The 21998-nt window shown below is 38.4% G+C and overlaps 1 protein-coding gene across 10 annotated transcripts in view; it reads left to right on the top strand.

Annotated features, from left to right (window-relative positions):
- The window catches only part of LOC128022401 (membrane-associated guanylate kinase, WW and PDZ domain-containing protein 1), a 118734-nt gene that overhangs the window by 48454 nt on the left and 48282 nt on the right, over positions 1 to 21998 (top strand). For 8 of the 10 annotated variants that reach the window (XM_052609925.1, XM_052609928.1, XM_052609930.1 and 5 more), the window contains exon 2: positions 3755 to 3871. In XM_052609925.1, coding sequence (XP_052465885.1) covers positions 3755 to 3871 — 117 coding nt within the window. Of the gene's footprint in view, positions 1 to 3754; positions 3872 to 6923; positions 7136 to 12187; positions 12444 to 21998 lie in introns of those variants that run through there. The other 2 variants (XM_052609932.1, XM_052609931.1) reach the window with 2 other exon arrangements.

Below are 21998 nucleotides of genomic sequence, written 5' to 3'. Positions count from 1 at the left end.
GCCAGATGCTTTGTCTGATCCAGTAATCTCTACTAAACACACCGAGCTTTAGTGTATTCTGATGGGCATTGAAATCCAGCAGGTAATTGGTGATACATCCTGGATACTGAGTCAGTTGTCTTACATGCGTAAATGCAGATACACATACATTGGAATGAATCCAGCCTGCTTTGGCTGTTGTGTTAAGTGGGTGCTCGCATTTGGTAGCTTATCAGTATCTCTGCCAGGTGCAGTTGGTTTGGTAGCAATTTGTTTTCTAATTAACTATTTTAGGAGGGATTTGGGGCTCGGACACCAAATGGTGTCCCCCATACCCCAATACTCATTAATATACACAGACTCAAAAGGTGACCAACCTGTCAATCTGAACCGCCAGTTTTTGGGCTGTTTTTGGAGAGCGGTGGAGTAAGCATTATGGACACACTAAGCAAAAAGATAAGATGTGCACCATTGGGTCGTTGTAACTGTTCTGTCTCTAGGTTATACCCAGACAGCCACATGGATTTCAGGCGGGCCAGATGTCGGCCGGATCTGGGCCAACACTATGTTGCTGTCTGGATATGCATAAATCAGCAGAGAGTCAGCAAAATGAAGCTGGACCGCAGACCTCACAACAGATATCATTCAGCTTTTTGATGCAATGATGAGTTGGGTGCTTGAAAAACTGATTTGCTTAAGAAACATTTAATTTAATTTTGTGGTTCTCTATATGCTGGTATTTAATTTCTTTTTTTTTCTGTGTGAATAATGTAGTTATTATTGGTTTTAAGTTATGCTGCTCCACCGTTTGAAAAAGTATCTTATAATGATATTTTCTTCGCAAAACACTTGTATCCTCGAAAAGGTGCTTTTAGAGCCATTCTTTACACTGCACTAAACCCATTTCCATATTGCTCACGATACACATAATAACATTATATCTTGTGTAATCTGCTCACTGTGTGTAAAAAGTGCAGGGTCTGTGTAAAATGACACCCTAAACATTTTAGTGCACTACATTTTTGTACCCTTTTTTATCCACCAGAACAAATAATGCGCAGTAATTCAAGGCAGTGTTCCAGAAGCTCTGGGCCTCCTTCTTGCTTGCATCATGTCTTTGCTCTTTGGAACACTTTGCTGATCACTAACATTCTCATCAGGCCAAACTGACACATTGGCTACTCATTTTACCTCTAATAATATCAGTAAAACAAAATCCATGCACATGATTCTGAATTCTGTTCCACATGTGCAGTTCCAAGCTCACAGGCCATTGCAGTATCTTTGAAGTAGTGACATGAAGGCTACTGTAAAACCCCCCAAAATGAGTAAAATAACTTTGTTTTATAAAGTGTATCCCCTGGCTTCTTTCCACAATCTCTCTGTTTTCACATCTCTCTTGGCTTCATCTATGCAGGGCAAAGTTGTAGATCTCATCAGGTTTTTTGTTGGTTGGCCAGGAGTCCATTTTTGCCGTTGAATTGGACTAGTAAGCAGCTAATTGGAATAAAGTGAGTTTGGGATGATGGATGGGGGTGGGTGTGTAGTCTGGCTGCTGTAGTGTAGGCTTGAGTAATGACTCGCAACCTGTTGCAGGGATTAATTCTCAGTGGCATGCCGCGAAGCTAACGTCAACGCCAGACTGCACACACCAACTAAACAGGAATTTCACACTCGCATATTATTCCCATTTTAGTTCTGAAAAGGCAGTCTAATGGGTTTCACATCGAAGTGTATTTTTAGACTTGGATGTGGCTAGATTAAGAAACAGTCCTCCAGAGGTTCAATTAGAAGAGAAAAGCTTTTCTGACCTTCTAGCTTGAACATTGCCTAGCAGAGCTGTTACTTGTTCTATAGCTAATTGTACAGCCTGCTCAACATGGTGGCTGTTACACAAACTGTGTGTTAAATGTACATTTTTACCTCAATGTAATGTGTGTATCTAAGGATATCTGCTGTGTTTTTGAATCGGTTTTCAGTTAATAGATGGAAAAAGCTTGTCATATTTCTCCGCAATGATTTAAGATTCGTAAACACTGTGGATCTGAAGACCACAATAATTATATAGTTGTGGTCAAAATTTTACATTCACTTTGCAGTATCTGCAAAATGACTATTATTTTACCAAAATAAGAGAGGTCATACAAAAGACAAAATCTGGAGCATCAGTGAGCATTTGAACTTTTGAAGTCCCTCATGCATGTTGTCCTCAGTGTAAAAAAAGATGGATCCCAAAATTAACTGTATATTTACCATTTGTGAAAAATACTGAAAGCAACTTTTTTTTATAAATTTTCAAACGATTCTTTTTTTCCCCCTTAAAATCAAGATGTAACAAAGCAACAGATCTTTTATTCCTTATTGTGACCCTCGTTCGAGTGAAACAGATTATTGATAAAGGACAAAATGTAGTTTGGGACTTGGTTCTATTTGTCGGTTATTGATGGAGGCAAATCTGAATGCAAAGTATGCATGTATGGATCCTTCACAATAAGATCAATAACATTCAATTAAGAAACTGATTGGGTCAATTTCCATTTTATGCTGACTTTAAAGATACATGAAGTTTCTGGATTTGTAAACCACAATATTAAATATATTCCTTTTTTGCTTACAGTATTAAAACATTATTATTGTGGTTATTATTATTAGTATAAAACACACTGTGATGAGAGTAAAAATGGAAGAGTATTGTAATATTTCATAGAAAAGGACAAAGAGGTTCAGTTTATCAATTTTTTACTCATCCTTAAAATATAAAACAAAAATTAAAATCATTTTTAATGTTTCTGCAAAATGGTTATCGGTTTCATTATTGTGATTGTGAAAAAATGTTGTTCTTTAAGGATACAAAATCTCAAAGAGTCCAGACTGGTAAACTTTACACAACTGACAGTCTATGTTGGTTTATGTCACCCAAGTTTAGATCTGCAGGAGAACTTCAGGGGTAGAGGGCGACATTTGGGACGTGCAGCACTATGTATTTCCATGGCAACCAATTATGTATGTTCATAAAGCTTAAAAATGCAGTTTCTTTGATCAACAAGAGAAACCGATTACATGATTTGGCTACAATGAGACTATCCATTCAAAAGAATTCTCCAGAAATGCAATATTCCCATTAATCCAGGAAAGGGAAGTCCCTTGAGTCACTAGTACATGTGAGAAATCGAGAGTTTGTGGGAAGGCAGTGCCGGCGACTGATCTGGCATTGGTGCGGGCACCCAGTGGAACCACATTAACACATAAACAGCTTTTGGCTATTGGCATCTCTTTGAAATGGTGCTGGGTAAGCGATCTGTGTCTTCTAAACAGATGGCGGAGCTGAGGGTGGGAAATGTTTCACATGGCCCACTCTATTGCTTGCACTGGGTCGAGGTGGCAGCCAGGTATCCCCATGAGTGTGAATGGAGGTGTGCTACGATGTGTTAATGTCTTATGGATTACAGTTTCACACTCAGGAATGCTCATGAATGTGTTTTATTTTGTAATTGTTTACAATTTGAGAAACCTAGTTGCCAGACATAGTTGATGCAAACATCCAACAATATAATTGTAAACCTTTATAAACATTTATACAGTAGCGTTCGAAAGTTTGGGGGTGTTTTTGAATGTTTTTGATTGAGGTCTCTGAATGTAATATATTCCTATGATTGCAAAGATGAATTTACAGGAACTTTTATCCATTGGTGGTGAAATAATTAGTACTACAATATTACTCTGCTGAGTTTGTGCATGATTCAGCATCAGTAACCTGTTTCCTTTTGTTTTGCAGGAAACAAACTTAATAAAGACCTGAAGCGTTACCTGAGCCAAAGGTTTCAGAAATCCTCCGCTGACTACGAGCTTCAGCAAACCATACGTGACAACCTCTACCGCCACGCTGTGCCTTGTGAGTACTTTTATTGTGTCTATTTTTCTCTAACTCCAGTGTGCGGTCTATTTTTTATACTGTTTTTATACTCTGCTGTATGTTGCTCTACTTTTTTCTATTATATTCTTTTGCTGAAGTTCATTTGTATAAGCTGTGTGCGCAGCAAAGTGGTGGCTGGACTGGTTTTGTTCTGTGGAGGTGGAAGGAAGGACGGTGTCAATATTCACAGAAATCCTCCTTTCGATTGAGTAGGTGGCAGCCATGTTCTTGGAGGGGTGCGATGAAATAGTGTGTGTTTTTGTATTTGTGTAGAGGAAGAGAGTATTGGAAGTGTGCAGTTGCATGGTCGTGCTTGGACTCTTCAAGATCGATGTTTATAGAAGTTCAGATAGATTTTCCCTTGTGTATTTTTAACCAATAATGCTTTATCAAGATGTGTGTGTTTAGAGAATAATTATTTTTTTTTCATAAATACGTACTACCTGTTACACTTAAAATAGTTTTGTTTGATTAGTTTAGCAACAGGCTAATGCCAAGTCTACTGCTCAGGAGACTTGATTTTACACCGATCAGTGTTGATTTCGTTGACGAGATGGTAACGAAATAAAAATTGTATTTTGAATAACATAAACTATGATGAAAATCTATTGAGATTTTCGTCAATTAATAAAAAAGGGGAGGAAAATATTAGGGAGGGGCGAACTGGGAAAAGATCCACTCAAAACAAATGTATTTTTCAGGTTTATTGGGATGTTAATTGGGCACATTTTAGCTAAATTGATCTATCTGGTGGGACATAAGCTAGCATACACTAGCTGCACATCTCATAAGACGTTCAAAAATATCAATGTCTGGGATGAGAAAAGAGCAGACATATGGATAAAATTGAAAAAAGTGTGACAACGTGAAAGAGAACTCAATTCAGTCCAGTTTTCTGAGCACACACAGCCAAATCACGGATATTCACTCGGTTATGTCTTAATTCAACGTCAACAGTTGGGAGAATATCGGATTTGTGTCAGTATATTGCATCCGTGAATTTTGGTTTTAAAGCTGTCTGAGCAGGGGGATGTGTCCAGATGCTCCAGAATCAACTCCTAAAGCAGTTCAGCGTTTGGAAATATTCATATAACAGCAGTTCTTGCTGATCCGGGGTCAGTATTTATTTGTCATAACTTGTTAAATAAGATGAAAGGGGTGGCTGCCTGGAAATGATTTTAGGTCACTGCTGAATCTTAATTATATTAATCACATTATATGTACAACATGTGGACTTGGATTTGGATTTGCTTGCGTTCACATTAACCACTTCAGTGGGAAAACTGATTGTGGAAACAATGATACATTTTGATGAAAAGAACAGCATTTATTTGAAATATAATATCATTAATTTACTGTCACTTTTGGTAAACTTGTTGCATCCTTGCTGAATAAAATAAATGTATTGAATTAAAAATAATAAATAAATCAATCAATCATTCCTATTTATCACATTACTGACTTTTGCACAGTCTGACTAAAAAGTTGCATGGGTCAAACATGATAAAAAAAAAATTCAACTATGATTACCATTTATAATATAAACAACCACTATTTTTTTTCTCTGTGCCATATGTTTTAACTTGCATTCTTTACTAGTGATTAATTTTAAAAAGATGCAAATATGTCTTGATGAAATCATGTGCATTTTAATATCATGTTTAACAGAGGAGTTTGTATCTTGATGTCAATTACCTGCTAATTCAACATGACGTGATGCTGGTGAACATGGCAGCAATGAGTCAAGATTGATCAGAGTTTGTGAATGTGAGGATGGGTGTTTGGATGTGTGTGAGGGTCCATTGGTGCTTATGCATGAGGATGTTGAAGGGGTGCAGCTGTCTCTTTTGTGCACTGATGGCCCAAGCAGCTAGTTGCCTCACCAGGTGGCCAGTGGCTGAGTGTGTGGATAACAATGTGTTTGTGTGTGTGTGCCGGCTGGAGAAGAGTGACAATGAAGACATGTGACCCTGAGACTGGACTGCATGTCACTAATACAATTATAGATACAGATCTCATTATGTGCGTCTACCCTGACTAAGGTTTATTGCCTCTCAAGCTGAGTCAGTGTTACTGTGTACGGAGTCAAAGTGCCGTTACTTGAACAGTAACACAGATTTTTTCAGAGATCTCTGCAATACTAGATTCTGATTTGTCAGTCACAGCATTCTGGGGTCAAATGTTTTTCCCAGACAACACAGCTGTGCTAGTTTCATTATAATTGTATAATTATTATATGTGAACACATTAAATATATGAAGTAATAGTAGTAGTAATAATAATAGTTGTAATACAAATTATTATATAATTATTCAATTTCTAAGTAGCAAGCCATTTATATATATATATATATGGTCAGCCAAATTATTTACAAAGTATGATTATGATGATTATTATAGATAATATATATAGTTTTTTTTTTATTATATATCCAACATTTCTGTCCAGACAAATTACTTAATTCATGTACAAAAATATTTTCAAAACTTACAGACATGGTACCTGTGATAAAACATGAACAAATGTGTCTTGTAGCCTTTCTTTATGAGAAAACAGCCACATTCATGTTTCTTTGAGACAGATGGAAGCAAAATGAACTGCGACTAATGTAGAATGTCCTGATGTGAGCTATGAAGCCAGATATCCCGTGCACGTTTTATTCGACTTCTGTATCTCACCGCGTTTATCTGAACTAAATGCTGTTTTTTCCCTTTTGTTTCTCTCGTTTTACTTCCAAACCTGAACTCTAGCAGCTAGAAACAGGTGCATATGAAATGGTTTTGTGCTCGGAGTACATTTGATTTGTCTGATTGTTGTCCTGTGATGTAATAGCGAGGAACAAAAGGCTGTGCCCTTTGTTCATTCTTGTCTTTTCCTCATTTCGCGCTCCAGCTTTACACATCGCCGACGCCGTCAACATAACAGATGCCGCTGGAACTGCGCTCCCTCCCTCGGTGTTTTCACATTTCCTTCTCACTCCCTCTGTCCTCGTCTTCATCTATCAGTCTGTTTAAGCCTCCCTGTGGTTAGCCAGCCCCTGCTTGCCCTCTCTTGCTCCCCTCCTCTTTCCTGCATCCCCCCCCACCTCCACACCCCCTCTTTGGCTCTCTCGCTCCCTCCATCCCTCCATTTGTTTTTCTGCTCGGTATCAGAAAGCAGGATTGCAGCTGAAGACAGGTTGCTGTTGCGTTTTCTCGCCTGAAAGAAAGAAAGGATTACCGTCTGGAGACTGCAACCGGGGAGGCAAGTCCGTCTTATTTTTCTGCACACTTTCGGTCTCTTTTTGCGCTCTCATGAGATGCGGGCAACGGATTAGAGGGTTTGCTGGTGATGTATGGGGCTTAGTGCATGTGGTTGATGCCTCATATATAGGCTAAAGGGTTGGATTGGGGGTGGGGTTGTTGTGGGGGTGGGGTCGGGGTTGTAGTGGGGTTGAGTCAGGGGAAAGAATGCGAAAAAAAGAGCGAAAGATCGAACCTTTCAGTCACATCTCGTTCACAGGGACAGATGGCTTCTAACTGAGGAACTCTCTCATCAATATGATTTATTCTCAAGCCATTGTCTAGAGTCCCTTTGGGGCACGGACCTCATTTTTCCTTGGCGAGCATGTGTACGTGTGTATAAGCATGTATAAGTGTGTGTGTGTGTGATGGGATGATGATGTGGCAGAGGGAGTACGGTGTACTGAAGGGCCATCACCCTTGATGTAATGAGCAATGATCAACTCGCCACCTGAAAAGCGCCCAGCATCGAAGCAGCACAGGAAAATGTTATTTGCCACTGCCCTTCACACAACAGCACACACTACGGATCCCTCATGTGCTGTCTCAGACAGGTTTTACTGTCCAGTCATATGCTGTCTTCTTATGTTAAGCATCACAAACATTGTTGCTAGGTAGATCTCTACATCTGAGAGAATGTGTTTGTTTGTTCACTCTGTGATTTGTAGCTTTCGTCATTTCGATAAAAATATGTTTTTGAGTCAAATATGCGAGAACACGAATGCAACTCGACATTTGCATCTTCTTTTTAGCTACTTGTGTTAACGGGGAGCATTCACAGCTACCCATGTCTGTGAGAGCTAGCTAATTAGCATTTAGCATGTGTGTTACTCTGTCTGCCGACAAGCAAAGCGCTACAGCCGCGGGCTTGGAGACAGGGTAGATCTGAAGAGCATCCCAGTCGCAAGTCAGCTACGATTAGCAGACAGAAGAGAGATAATACCTGCAGGGAGCTGAGGGCTCTCAGTAGGGATCAGAAACCTTCAGGTGAGTTTTAGCATTGACAGTCTGTGGCTGGATGGTGTGTCGCACGGTTTAATCCAAAATGTGTTTTTATGTTTGCCATCCAAAATGGGTTATTCGTTGGTCTGGTCCTCTCTGTTTGGGTTCGTCCTGTGTTTCCAGGATCCATTTTGATATGTCAGCTCAAGCTTGATATCACTGAGCAAGCATATGTGGGCGGCATACTGAGAAATTCAACTAAATCTGGCCATTTTCAGATTCTGAATCCCCTTCCATATTTTCTTTGGCCAACACCTTGTTCGACGTAGATGTTGCGATTTGGATATTCTTGGCCTGAAAGGCCCGTTCGCTCTCAGCACTTGATGTTCTGAATTCAAAAGCATTTTGTGAATTCATTTGCAAGTCAAAAGCCCCCTCAGAAAGTGTTGATTACCGTGAGAGTGGACAAACTAGAGAGCAGCATCAGGCCTGTCCAGGGGGCATTACTTTGGATGGGTGGATTTAAAAAGAGGTTTGAGGAACAAAAGGAGAAGAATGTCCCTTCAGATATCACTTCATTCATCAGAATAAGAAAGACCAGGACTAGGAATCTGCAGCAAGTTGCCCATTTATTATTATTATTATTTAAAGATGTTCTTCAGAATTACTCCATCAAAACTAAAGTATCTTCAGTCTAGTTGTCCTTCACCCAAATGGAATGGCATCTACACATACTTTCCTTCCCAAAGACCCATTATAAACTGACTGTTCGTTTCAAAAATGGTTCTATCACCATTCACCCACCCTCATGCTAATTCAAATCTATATGACTTACTTTCTTCTGTGGAAAACAAAAGAAGAATGTTTCAGTCCACAGTAAATGGGACCCAAAACAACATTGACATTTTTCTAAATATATTCTTTTATGTTCCACTGAAGAAAGAAAGAAAGAGTTTGGAAAAGCATGAGGCTCAGCAAATGATGACAGAACATTCATATTTGGGCAAATTAACACTTTGGTCATGTACTCATCATAGAAAAGCTCTTGATGCAGCTCTAGATGCATACTAAGGCCTTCGCCTCCATGTTTCACACAACAAAGCAATTCTGCTTTTCTTCACTGGCTGAAAGTTTGATATTATGTAAAAGGTGAGCTTTAAATCCAAATTACATCTCCACGGGGCTGAGAAGATGATTCACGCTGAGCTCCACCCAGAAATAGAAGCTCGTACACAGGCTACGTGACACAATGTGTTTTTATTTCTACCTCTGGCCTATTTCCTCAGGGTTTCATCGGGAGATGCCTGTTTGTCATATAGCCACTTTAATCATTCAACTCTGAGGGCAACACAGGAAGATTTAAAGATTTGCCTGAGAATTATGTATGGGACTTGTTTGATGGATGAGGGAAGTAATTTCTGTGAGTGGCTATTAATGGTCAAACGGCTATTCAAAACCATATTCAGTTGATTTGATTTAATTTCAAGTTCACACACGCATTTTAAGCTTTATGATGAAAGATGGGGGACAATATGTGGATGGATTTTATTCCAACGTGAAAAGATTAATTTGCCTTAAACAAAAACAACATAAACATTTAAAGGGGTAGCTCATCCCCATTTTTTTATTCAAATATAATTTACTCACCCTCATGTCATTCCAAACATTAATTACTTTATTTCTTCTACAGGACTTAACATTTCAAGTTTACATGCACATTTTTAAGCTAAATTTTTCTAAATTTTAAGCTAAAAAAATTTTAGTCCAAGGTGATAAACCAGTACCTAAAAACCCATCTAAATCATTTAAGTGAGAGTTTGTCCATAAATGAAAATGCTGTCGTCATTATTCACCCTTATGTTGTTCCAAACCTTTATGACTTTATTTCATCTGTGGTAAATATATATATATATATATATATATATATATATATATATATATATATATATATATATATATATATATATATATATATATATATATATATATATATAATGTAGAGCGGGACTTCATTTAGTCTTTTTTTGCTTTTTTAGAATTATGGATTGCCTTTTCTGATATAATTGGTTAATATTATGATTCTCTGCCCACATGCACATTACATTTGGGAGCAAAACATTTTACTTTTGGAACCCCTATAGAAACCTATATACAGTGGATATGGAAAGTATTCAGACGCCCTTAAATTTTTCACTCTTTGTTATATTGCAGCCGTTTGCTAAAATCATTTAAGTTAATTTTTTGCCTCAATGTACACACAGCACCCCATATTGACAGAAAAACACAGAATTGTTGACATTTTTGCACATTTATTAAAAAAGAAAAACTGAAATATCACATGGTCAAGTATTCAGACCCTTTGCTCAGTATTTAGTTGAAGCACCCTTTTGATCGAATACAGTCATGAGTCTTTTTGGGGAAGGATGCAACAAGTTTTTACTCCTGGATTTGGGGATCCTCTGCCATTCCTCCTTGCAGATCCTCTCCAGTTCTGTCAGGCTGGATTTGTTGTGAAGCCACTCCTTCATTATTTTAGCTGTGTGCTTAAGGTCATTGTCTTGTTGGAAGGTGAACCTTCGGCTCATTCTGAGGTCCTGAGCACTCTGGAGAAGGTTTTCGTCCAGGATATCCCTGTACTTGGCCGCAGTCATCTTAACCTTGATTGCAACCAGTCGTCCTGTCCCTGCAGCTGAAAAACACCCCCACAGTATGATGCTGCCACCCCCATGCTTCACTGTTGGGACTGTATTGGACAGGTGATGAGCAGTGCCTGATTTTCTCCACAACACATACAACTTAGAATTAAGGCCAAAAAGTTATATCTTGGTCTCATTAGACCAGATAGTCCTTCAGGTGTTTTTTTTTTTTTTTTAGCAAACTCTATGTGGGCTTTCATGCGTCTTGCACTGAGGAGAGGCTTCCGTCGAGCCACTCTGCCATAAAGCCCCGACAATTGGAGGGCTGCAGTGATGGTTTACTATCTGCAACTTTCTTCCACCTCTCGACTGCATCTGTGGAGTGCAACCACAGTGATCTTTGGGTTCTTCTTTACTTCTCTCACCAAGGCTTTTCTCCCCTGATAGCTCAGTTTGGTCGGACGGTGAGCTCTAGGAAGGGTTCTGGTTGTCCCAAATGTCTTCCATTTAAGGATTATGGAGGCCACTGTGCTCTTGGGAACCTTAAGTGCAGCAGATATTTTTTTGTAACCTTGGCCAGATCTGTGCCTTGCCACAATTCTGTCTCTGAGCTCTTCAAAGCTCTTCAAGAAATGGACAGCACCTGAGTTAAATATATGAGTGTCACAGCAAAGGGTCTGAATATTTAGGACCATGTGATATTTCAGTTTTCTTTTTTAATAAATCTGCAAAAATGTCAACAATTCTGTGTTTTTCTGTCAAAATGGGGTGCTGCGTGTACATTGAAGAAAAAAAATTACTTAAATGATTTTAGCCAATGGCTGCAATATAACAAAGAGTGAAAAATTTAAGGGGGTCTGAATACTTTCCGTACCCACTATATATACCTATATGATAAATCATTTGCATTAGCACCACTGACATTTATTTAGAAAATATAAATAATATCAGTTTTGATTTCAAATTGTTCTTTAAGCACTTATATATAAATAATTAAGTCAATCATTGGTCAATACTACTATGTTTTGTTGAAGCTTAATAAAAGAAGGGAAATGACAAAAATGTTGTCACACACAGTAGCCACCCCCCACCACACCTGCCGTATGCCCCAGTGGCCTGTTGGAGTTCAACAATAATGTTGTATGCATGCATACTGATTTTTATCTGCTAAATCTGATTCAGCCTCTAATCCCCATCCTAGACCACCATTTGATTGCCTTCGTCACATCATATTTGTGTATGGACTTGTGCCAGCGAGAGAGAGAGAGTGAGCAAACGTCTTGTTTGCAGGGGGAGCCATGTGTGTGTCTGTCTGCAAGTGTGTGTTGGAGAAGAAGGAGGGGGAATATGGTGGGAGAGAGAGAGAGAGAGAGAGAGAGAGGTGGGTGGGTGGAGGTGGATGAGTGTGAGCCTGAAGACGTTTAGCTCAGATGGTGTTTGCTGTGCGTGCCCCTCACATTGGCTGAGCTTCAGTGCTGGGCTGGACGGCTGCTTTACAGAGAAAGAGATCGAGAGGAAGAGAAGGAGGAGGGATGACAGACTGGCCAGCTCTTGCTAAAATGCAAGCGTCTGATGCTCACTGGAACAGGATTCTGGGATTTTCTGCTCTTTTCCATTGGATTTCAGCTTGTTTTGGAAGATCTTAAGTGGATTGCTTACGTTGGAGATTGCGATGCGAGGTTCTCTGCTAAGGTAATTTGGCCGTTTTTCATCAGCAAATATCACCTGGACTCATTGGCTTCCGGGGTCTGGCATTATTGGGGGGTGGGGAATGAGGGATGCAAAAAGAGTGACAGACAGCTGGGAGCAGCAGTGCAGGCAATGTAGCTGAATATGTGACCGTATTGTGGCATGCGAGAGGATGTGAGTTGTTGAGGATGGCAAAATGGTGCACTAGAGATGCCGCGGTCTGCGTTAGCCACTGGGTCGTGCAAGTACGTGCTCGTCTGCTTGAGCGAGTGGAGGCTGAATTAAGCTGTGATCACTTGACATGTTGGAGACCATTATGTTTAGAGTTGAACAGTGTGGCAGACGTCTCTCTCCCAGCCCCCCTCCCATCCACACCAGCCCTATATCTGCCTCTCCGCTGCAGCCGCTGTCTCCGGCCGTATTTGTGTCTGAAAGGCTTTCTCATGCTCGTTTTCTCTCAGCCTTGTAAGCTCAGACAAGAGTCCGTTTTTAAGGGTTCTCTGTGTCTTATTGGTGTTTATAGGTTAAATAGCTGCATTTTCTGGCTTATAAATGACAGGTTGGTGTTTTATGGCTCTCATGTACATCTAGGTTATTTGATGAGGATGAAGATTTCTAGCCAAGTAAATCTGAAGCCAGGAATAGGCCTGCTGTGTGTATGGTTGTATTGCATGGTGTTCCCTTGTAAGCTAGTTTTTGGACTCAAACACCAATCAAATCAGCTCATCAAAGCATTGATCGTTCATTTCTGCAAAGTATTATCTGGCATGCCTTGATGCATTGATCAGTTGTTTTGGAACAGACATCATTGGATGGAGTAGACTGGATTTAACGGAGTCTTTGAGTGCTAAGACCATGCTTTGTTTTGAAGTGGAGGTCTTTTTTTGGGGGGATATGCTTTCAGAAACCTACCTAATTTTGTTAATGGGAGTATGTGGGGTGGAAAATGCTAGAATCAGGAATCTGTTGCAGATTAACCCTTTGCTGGGACAGATGGTTCTGTCTCCCACTGAGCCGGAAGGGCTGACTGTCAACATCAACATGGGCGCACATCCCTGCGCCTTTCCTGATCAAGAGTCTTCCCTTTTCTACTGTCTTCCAGTTCCAGATCTCCCAAAAATGGGTAACATAAGATGCCAAGTTTCTTCCTATCTCTCTCTCTCTCTCTCTCTCTCTCTCTCTCTTCAACCTTCTGCTTTGTCTAGTTATAAACCATTCTGGCTCAAAATAGTTTTGAAATAAAAAAAATTACTAAGCTTGTTTTTGTGGAGAGATTGCATGTGTAAACATTACATGATACGCCTTGGTCCAAGAAAAACAATGTGCCAAATGTAATACTTTTTTGTTTTGTTATTTGAATTACAGATTCATTATATAGAAAGTATATTTAAGTAACTTACTTAAAGACTTAAAGCTTTTACTTACAGTTATATTTGTTCTTCACAGTATGGTGTGTGTTGTGGGTAAGAACACCACTTTATCATGGTAAAATCACTGTAATACACTGTGATACGACATTTCAAGCTTTAGTGATGGTTGATTGCGAAGATTTGTTAATTAACCAGTGATCGGTTGTGTATGTACAATGTGAAGTGTTAGCATTACCAGTACAAGCTATTACAGTACAATCCGGTGTGTTTTGATAAATCTGTAGTGATCTGTCAACAGTTTGTGGGCATCAGTCACACGGAAGAGAAAGCAGAGGCTCTCAAACGCCTCTGCTGTGACAAGACTGTCAATATCTTGTATTTCTCTGAACTCTACTGATGTCGCCTCCAGCCTGGACATGCCATTTATTGCTGCTTTGCCTTTTGATTAATGCTTCTGACAAAGTATAGGTATTTTCAGATTCTCTTCTTTTTTGTACTTCAAAAATCCTTTCTTCTGTTCCGTGTCAGTCAGGATATGCAACAGGTGGTGTAATAACTTCAGTGCGCTTGTCAAAGGTTAAAAGGTTTACAATTGTATGCCCCCCCCCATTTATCACCTACTTCTAATAGTCATTAATAATGACTATTAGAAGTAGGTGATAAATGGGGGGGCACCTTCATATTTTAAGGACCATTTAACAATTACATACAATTGAGAGTGTAAGATGCGGCCTCTGTATTTTTTATCTGTTGTTTCATTGGAGAAATTTTGAAATAAGTTCGTACTACACCAACTTTTATTAGCATGCTAATGATGTATTGTTTCCTCACCAGTCATGTCAGTGCCTTTCATTTATAGATTAGAGAGAGAAGCACATGCAGGGAAAAAAGGAGAGATGACAAGATAGCAAAAAAGAGAGAAAATAAAGGAAGAAGAAGAATGAGAGTGAGCAGCCTGTATTACTCACTGGGTCAGGGTCATGAAAAATTCAATCAAGCCATGCAGATAACAGCTCAGAACAAACACATTCCAGTGTACAAGAGCATTTTTTCAATTAGTTTTTATGTATTTAACTGGGGGGGCATCAGAAGACGCAAGAAATTGCTTCTGTGAGAAGAGCGCAGAAGATTAAGCATCTCAAACTAACTCAGTTTTTCTCAGAGAAAATTGAAATCACGCTTGTATTTCAAGCCAAAAACCACAGGCCCTTTAATAATTTTGGAAAATGCGCACACATCCGAATGCTGGTATAGTAAGAGTCTTGACTATTATTAGAATGATGATGATAATGATTTGTTTCCAAATGTGTTAACAACAGCCTACGCTACACGGCTAACTGAATCACGGCGGTGAGACTCCGAGTCACTTAAAGCATTGCGTCTGATTGATTGCCTCTCAAGTTACTGCAGTATTGCTCTCCAGGAATGCAATACCTCTCCTTAAACGCCTCGATCCACTTTATAACTGGACAATATGTTGCTATGTCCGATTTCACAATGCCAGGTAACATTTGTGTTGTGGCTGTGAGAGGTGAAGCTGACCTACTATGAAAGAAAACAAAGAAGCACCAAAACTTCTTTGTGTCTGGATTGGGAAAGGAAAGTACACTTTGTGGGCATTTCAGGCACCTAGATATGTATGTAATAACATTAATATAAAATATTTACAGTATTATTATGTTTTTAGATTTCTTTTAATCAGTGAAGGATTAATCTTTGTTGAACCACAAATAAAAGACACAATGAAAGTATTTAATGCATTAAGGCTTCTGATGTTGTGCCAGTTTCACTGTGTTGCACACCTTTGCCTGACCTTTAAGGATTTGAATATAGATACATGCTAATTTTGAATCCTATTATGTTTAAGAGTCATCAGACTGCTGAATCACACAGGCTTACTATTTTTGTCCACTTTGCAACTCTGGTTTATCTCTTCTCTCAGTGACAGATTAGTATGCGCATGCACACATAGCAAATGGTTTGAAGTCAAGGCCTTGTTACACTCTAAAGCCAACATCCAGCTTTATGATTCAAAGCTGCCTGTTTTTTTTCCTTTTTTGTGCGCGTGTATTTATTTCATAGCATTTTATTGTGACATTGCATCTCTTCCAATGTTTTGCTAAAGCTATTTACATTTTTTTTTGCTTTTACTTAGGATAGATATTTGAAAAAAATAAAAAAATAAAAAAATAACCATGAGGGTTTGGATTTGATTTATAACCCGTCCTAAAATATTTCCGCCATGGACAGGAAAAAACATATATATTGCAGTTTTCTTTTTTCTTTGTTGACATTTCATTTTGAAAAGTATTTTTTTTAAATCCTATAAAAAAAAGAAGTCCTATTATTTACTTTAGGGATTCATCCCAATTCATTGTATTTAGTTTGAAAAAAAAAAAGAAATAATAAATTCAGTTTTTCCAGCTTGTTGAGATGTCTGCTTTTTCTTTAAGATGACACATAGGTTTAAAGTAATAAATTAGTATTGCTATATAAAAATTTGTTTTTGATATACAAACAATAAAAAAGAAGCACTTGCTTACCGTTTTGTATATGAATCATATTGATCACTTTCTTTATTCAATATGCATATTGGAATTCTTAGATAAAATGACGTCAAATTAGAGCAGCCTTCTATGTGTGCCCTCTTGACTTGCCATTTTCTAGCTTTCATCACTTTCACGTGCACTGATTCACTAAAGCCCCTTTCGCACTGCACGTCGGACCCGCAATATTTCCGGAACATTGCCGGGTCGCCTTCTGTGTGAAAGCAACCACGTCCCGGGATTGATTACCGAGTTCGACCCGGGACGAGCGCTGTGTGAACAAAAGCCAGATCTAATTCCGTGTCAAAGTGATCACGCTCATTATCGCGCGACTCTTTTACTAGCTGTTTTGAATTTAGATCAACATTCACGATGAAAACATATGTGCAAACTGTAATGAAGCAGAGATCAGTTAGTTCCTCACTTTCCGCTCTGACGCAGAGATCGTTTGCTTGCTTCAGTGAAAGTATAACATGCCTAACGTTGTCGACTCGTACATTACACATCACGCGCTGATGTCACGTGTCGTTACGGGATCTTCAAGGGTTGTGTGTGAAAGCACGCACATATAACGGGTCATCACTGGCAGTGTGAAAGTGCCAAATCTAGCGACCAGGGAACAATTGCAGGAACACTTTACCCCTGTATTTGCATGAATGGCAGTGTGAAAGGGACTTAAGCTGTATAGCCAGTCAAAGTCATCTGTCTCACCGACTGCTCAATGCTAGCAGTGGCACAAAAGCCACCAACTGCTTAGCAACACCTTGGCAAGCACACTAGCTTATTTTTTTTTTTTTTGGTTTTAGAAAGTTTTAGTTTTTCAAAAGAAAAAGGTGTTTAGAAATTAATTTTTCATCTTTTATAGCCATGTGAGTCTGTGAAGCCTTATGCCTAGAGATGTTCGTGGGAAGCTGAAGTTTGACTGAGCAGAACTTCAGGTTGTTATTTACAGTATGCTGACCCAGGGTCCATGCAAAAACCTTCCAAATGGCAATTCTTAGGTTGTGCTTTTGAACTGGTCTTCCAAAATAATGCTTTGAAAAAACCAAAATGTATACTAATATAATACTTTTGAATTTTATTATTATTATTAATAACTCAAAAAAGGAAAGTTTATCAAAAAGGAACTTCATGCTGTTCCAAATCTGAATAAAGTCCTGTTATAAAGTTCGAGTGTAGGTCATATCAGAAACCTGAACTAGGAACACAAAACTGGGTGCTGCAGTGCTCCTGGAAACCCAGCACTAAAATAAACTGATTTATCAGACACGGCTATTTTTAGAGTCAGTTTGTGTGCTGGATGTGCACACGCGGCATTGTTGTTTTTCTGATGTATTTTAGAACGTGTGATGTTTAACTTAAATATGCATGTCTTTGGTGCTTTCAGGTTCCTTGCTGGCTTAACACTTCACTATGCAGATTTTCTTTTACACGCTGCATGTGTTTATGTCATATGCAAAGATGTGTAGAAAGATCAAGCTCTATTTTGAGGAAAATAAGACAGACCTGGCATGGAAACTTTGAATTGTAATATTACATTTTACAGCAATCTACCACATCCTGGAAAGAATTATATATTTATTTGTCTTTTTGAGGCGTAGAGATCTTGAAACTTGCTGTCATCTGAGACACTTGAGGAGAAATGACTTAAAATAGGGATCAGTCTGTCATTAAGAATGAATGAGCCTCTGTGTTTGCTGCCAAATCGCTGCACTCATTTCAATTCAGTTCACAGCTCTCCGATTCTGTCCTTGTGCTAACCACAAGTTCACTTAAAGGATTAAATCACCCCCCAAAATTAAAATTCTGTCAAGATTCACTCACCCTCAAATCGTTCCAGATCCGGATGACTTTGGTTCTTCCATGGAATACTTCAGATGTCATTTTAAGGAAAGTGCTTGCTCTAAAGCAAATGTTTTATTTTGCAAAAGCACTTTTGTCATCATCTAACACTCACTTAAAATAAAAATAATCATAATAATACTGATATTATCTTTGGCAAGTCTAAATTAATATATACACTTTTCATACTGTACATTATAACGTTGTGATGCCTAAATTCACTCATAGCATTTAAAACAATTGATTTAATTTATTTAGACTCAATAGTATGGAATTGTAATATTGACCATTTATTTGTTATTGGTATTGGTACATCCCTTTTTGTAATTGCAAAGCCTTTAAAAAATGTGGGTTTAAAATAACATAAGGGTGAGTTAATGATGACATTTTTGCAGGAAGGACATTTGTCCAGATTTCCTCCTGTAGAGAGGACGGACAGATGCTAGCTCACAGGTGAGAGGAAGAAATGCCATTCAACATGACAGACAGATCCAGAATCAGTCATAAGCTGAGTCAACAGCTCAGTCAGGCTTAAGCTACATGGGGTCTAAAGGGGATTACTGTCTGACAGACTGATCCAGAATCAGACTGCATGTCAACATCTCAGCCAGACCTTGACTACACCTAGGGCAAGAAGAGACTGCTGTTCTTTTCAAGAAAACATTTACATTTGTCAAACCACAACGAAAGGGATGCCGATAAAACCGATATAACCTTTGAAGCTCTGTATATTTTTGCTAAGGTCATTTTTTTTTTACCAAAGTCTAAATTTGATTTTAAAAAATAATTTGCACTCTTTTTGCGACCCTTAGAATTAAACAGGCAACATTATATAAGATTATCTAAATGTAAATGACCTTTTTTCTGATTGGCTAACTTCTTTGCATATGAAAACTAGTGGTGTAGTTCACGCTGTCATTCATCAGTACAGGCAATGTTGTTAAATGCTGAATAGCTGTTGATGTGTAAATGTGGGCGGTAATATGTTAATGCCCTCATAGTCTTTACATCAATACTGTGACGACTACAGATTGACCTGCTTTTGCAACTTAGTTTCCATAAATGGTCTTTGTGTTGTGAAAGTAAGTCTTTGGGGTCTGTTGAGTTCTTTTATATCAGAGGAGCTGGGAAAATCCTGTTTTCCATGAAATGACCCATTTGAAGATGATTTACAATCCACCTCCATGAGGAAAGCATGTAAAAAATGTGAAATCTGATGGATCTGAAAGAATTCCCTTCTGGGAAGGAGACTGTTGTATATTATAGATGCCCATTTCTACCTCCAAAATTTTAGATTTAGATTTAAGAATAAATATATGTAACTTTTCAGTTATGAGAAACTGACAGATATAAAATCAGAAAGATGTAAACTTTTCTTCTTTTTTTCACAATTCAGACTTTTTATCTCACAATTGCAAGAGTTTATATTATTTGGGTTACAGTCAGATGGAAACACTTTTGCGCTGAGAAAAATTAGTTCCATTAAAAACACTACGTAATACATAATATACCAAGTTATATTTGAGTGTGTATGTGTGCGTATGCATGCATGTGTTGCATGTTCCCAGGCTGCATTGTGGGAACTCCTGATGCTGATTCATTATGTAGCACCACTGTTCTTTTCCAGGGAGAGAATGTCTTCAGCCGCACATACACACACATTTACTGCTTGGAAATACAATGGCCAGCAAATGTGGTAGCAGCTATAGCTACTGATGCATGTGTGTCAGCGAGGGGGTTATCATTTAGCAGAGGGTTGTAAACCCCCATTAAGAGATTGTTTCTCTTTTGGGCCCTGGATCATGCCATTTGGCGACAGCAACCCCTTCTGTTCGCAGTCACTGACCCACAACTGATGAGTTTGTGTAGGCTGGGATTGAACAGCTGCAGATTGTGAAGTTTGTTGTCACTTATCCTTACCTTTAGTGCTTTAGCACTTGGGTGCCTGATGAGCTTTCAGTGATCTAGCATAAGTATATTAACAGCAGAATCAAAAGTGATTATGCTGATTTCTTTGTTTAAAAAAAAAAAAAGTCTATAAAGATAAGTGTATTCTAAAGTGTAATCTACTCTTGCTAAACACAGTGTGCTGATGTCACATGTGCACCCAGGGATAATTAAGTCCATTCAGAATCGAACGGTCATGGGAAAGCTGTAAATATCAAAGAATTTTACATTTAGTTTTTAATTCATGGAAATTAATACAAATTGCAGGGAAAATCATGAACCGTTCAAAAGTCTTTGCAAAGATTTTTTTAAAGAAATTTAAATTAATCAAAAATATTAGATATTTATCATGTTACAAAATATTTTTGTTACTAATAATTAGGGGTGTCCCCGATTAAGGATTTTCGTAGTCGAATCGGAATTTTCAAATCTTGCTGATATTCGACTAATAGTCAAATCATATGTTTGGGGGTGGGGCAAAATACATTGAGTCAAGTCAGACATTTGTTTTTCTTTTCTGTTGACGTTTTTCTTTACAAATCTTCATCTTGTGTTTCTAATTCGTGACTGGCGTTTTTTTTTGTTCTCTCTTCGCACTCGTCACTAACCACGCCGCGCTGACGAACTACAATATCCACCTGCACGTCTTCCGGTTCCCCACAGTCAGCAAAAGTGAGAAATTTTGGTAACACTTTAGAATAGGTAACACTTGTTAACTACGATATTTCTCTCAATACATTTTCAATTAGCTACTTATTAATAGTTAGTAAGGTAGTTGTTAGGTTTAGGTATTGGGTAAGATTAGGGATGTAGAATAAGGTCAAGTAGAATAAGGCATTGATATGTTCTTAATTAGCACTAATACATGGCTAATTTTCTAGTAATATGCATGCTAATAAGCAACTAATAAGTGTTACCTATTCTAAAGTGTTACCGAATTTTTTTATTTATTACATTTGTAATCTGGAAATTTATCTTACAAAAATGCATCAGTTCGCTACAGGGGGCCTTTATTCACTTCATTCATGTGACGGACATTTTATTATGGATTCGTGCACTTTATTTCACGTCTTCTGAACTGTTGACAACCCGATTAACCCCATTGAAAGGCTTGGAAGAGCAAGGACAATTTTTTATATAACTTCGATTGGATTATTCTGAAAAAGGAAAGTAACATACACCTAGGATGCTTTGAGGGTGAGAAGAACAGGGACAAATTTTCATTCTTGGGTGAACTTACCCTTTAATGTTGCTTGTATCCGAGTATTCATGTCTAAACCAGATGGAATTCCCAGACTACCACAGTATTGCTATAAAAAATAATGCTTGAAGAAAAATTTTATTCACAATACATTTGCCATATTACTTTAGCAGAGACATCATATCACAATAACCAAAGCATCTTAATAACTGAAAACGCAGCGCTGCAGAAGGGCTCTGAAGCGCTCACAACTTGGCGTTTTCAGCTGGCTAAAAACACTTTGGTTAACTTAATGGTGAACATTGACTTTTTTGCATATAATATCATGTCAGTAACAAGTTCATATAATACATAACGATAAGTTATTTAGCAAATGCTCTCAGAGACAAGAAATTGTGTGCCTGATATAAAAGTTCACACAGGTGCTTGACTTTGCCTTTATATTTGTTTTTGAGGCTGTTGATTTGCACACAATCTTCACTCTTTGGCATAGTGTGTGATATGAAACGGTTTGATCCCCTCAGAAATGAGAGATGAGGCTCCTTCAAGGGTTGTCCCTAGCAACAAGAAAATACATAATCATGTGACAGTCATGCTATTTATATTAGAAATGTTCATCTTCATAACTGAGGCTGATGTGATACGCATCTCG

Source organism: Carassius gibelio, chromosome A11 (assembly GCF_023724105.1).
Source record: "Carassius gibelio isolate Cgi1373 ecotype wild population from Czech Republic chromosome A11, carGib1.2-hapl.c, whole genome shotgun sequence".
Classification (NCBI taxonomy): Eukaryota; Metazoa; Chordata; class Actinopteri; order Cypriniformes; family Cyprinidae; genus Carassius; species Carassius gibelio.
The sequence above is the reverse complement of the archived record's forward strand: the minus strand, read 5'-3'. Positions and strand labels throughout refer to the sequence as shown.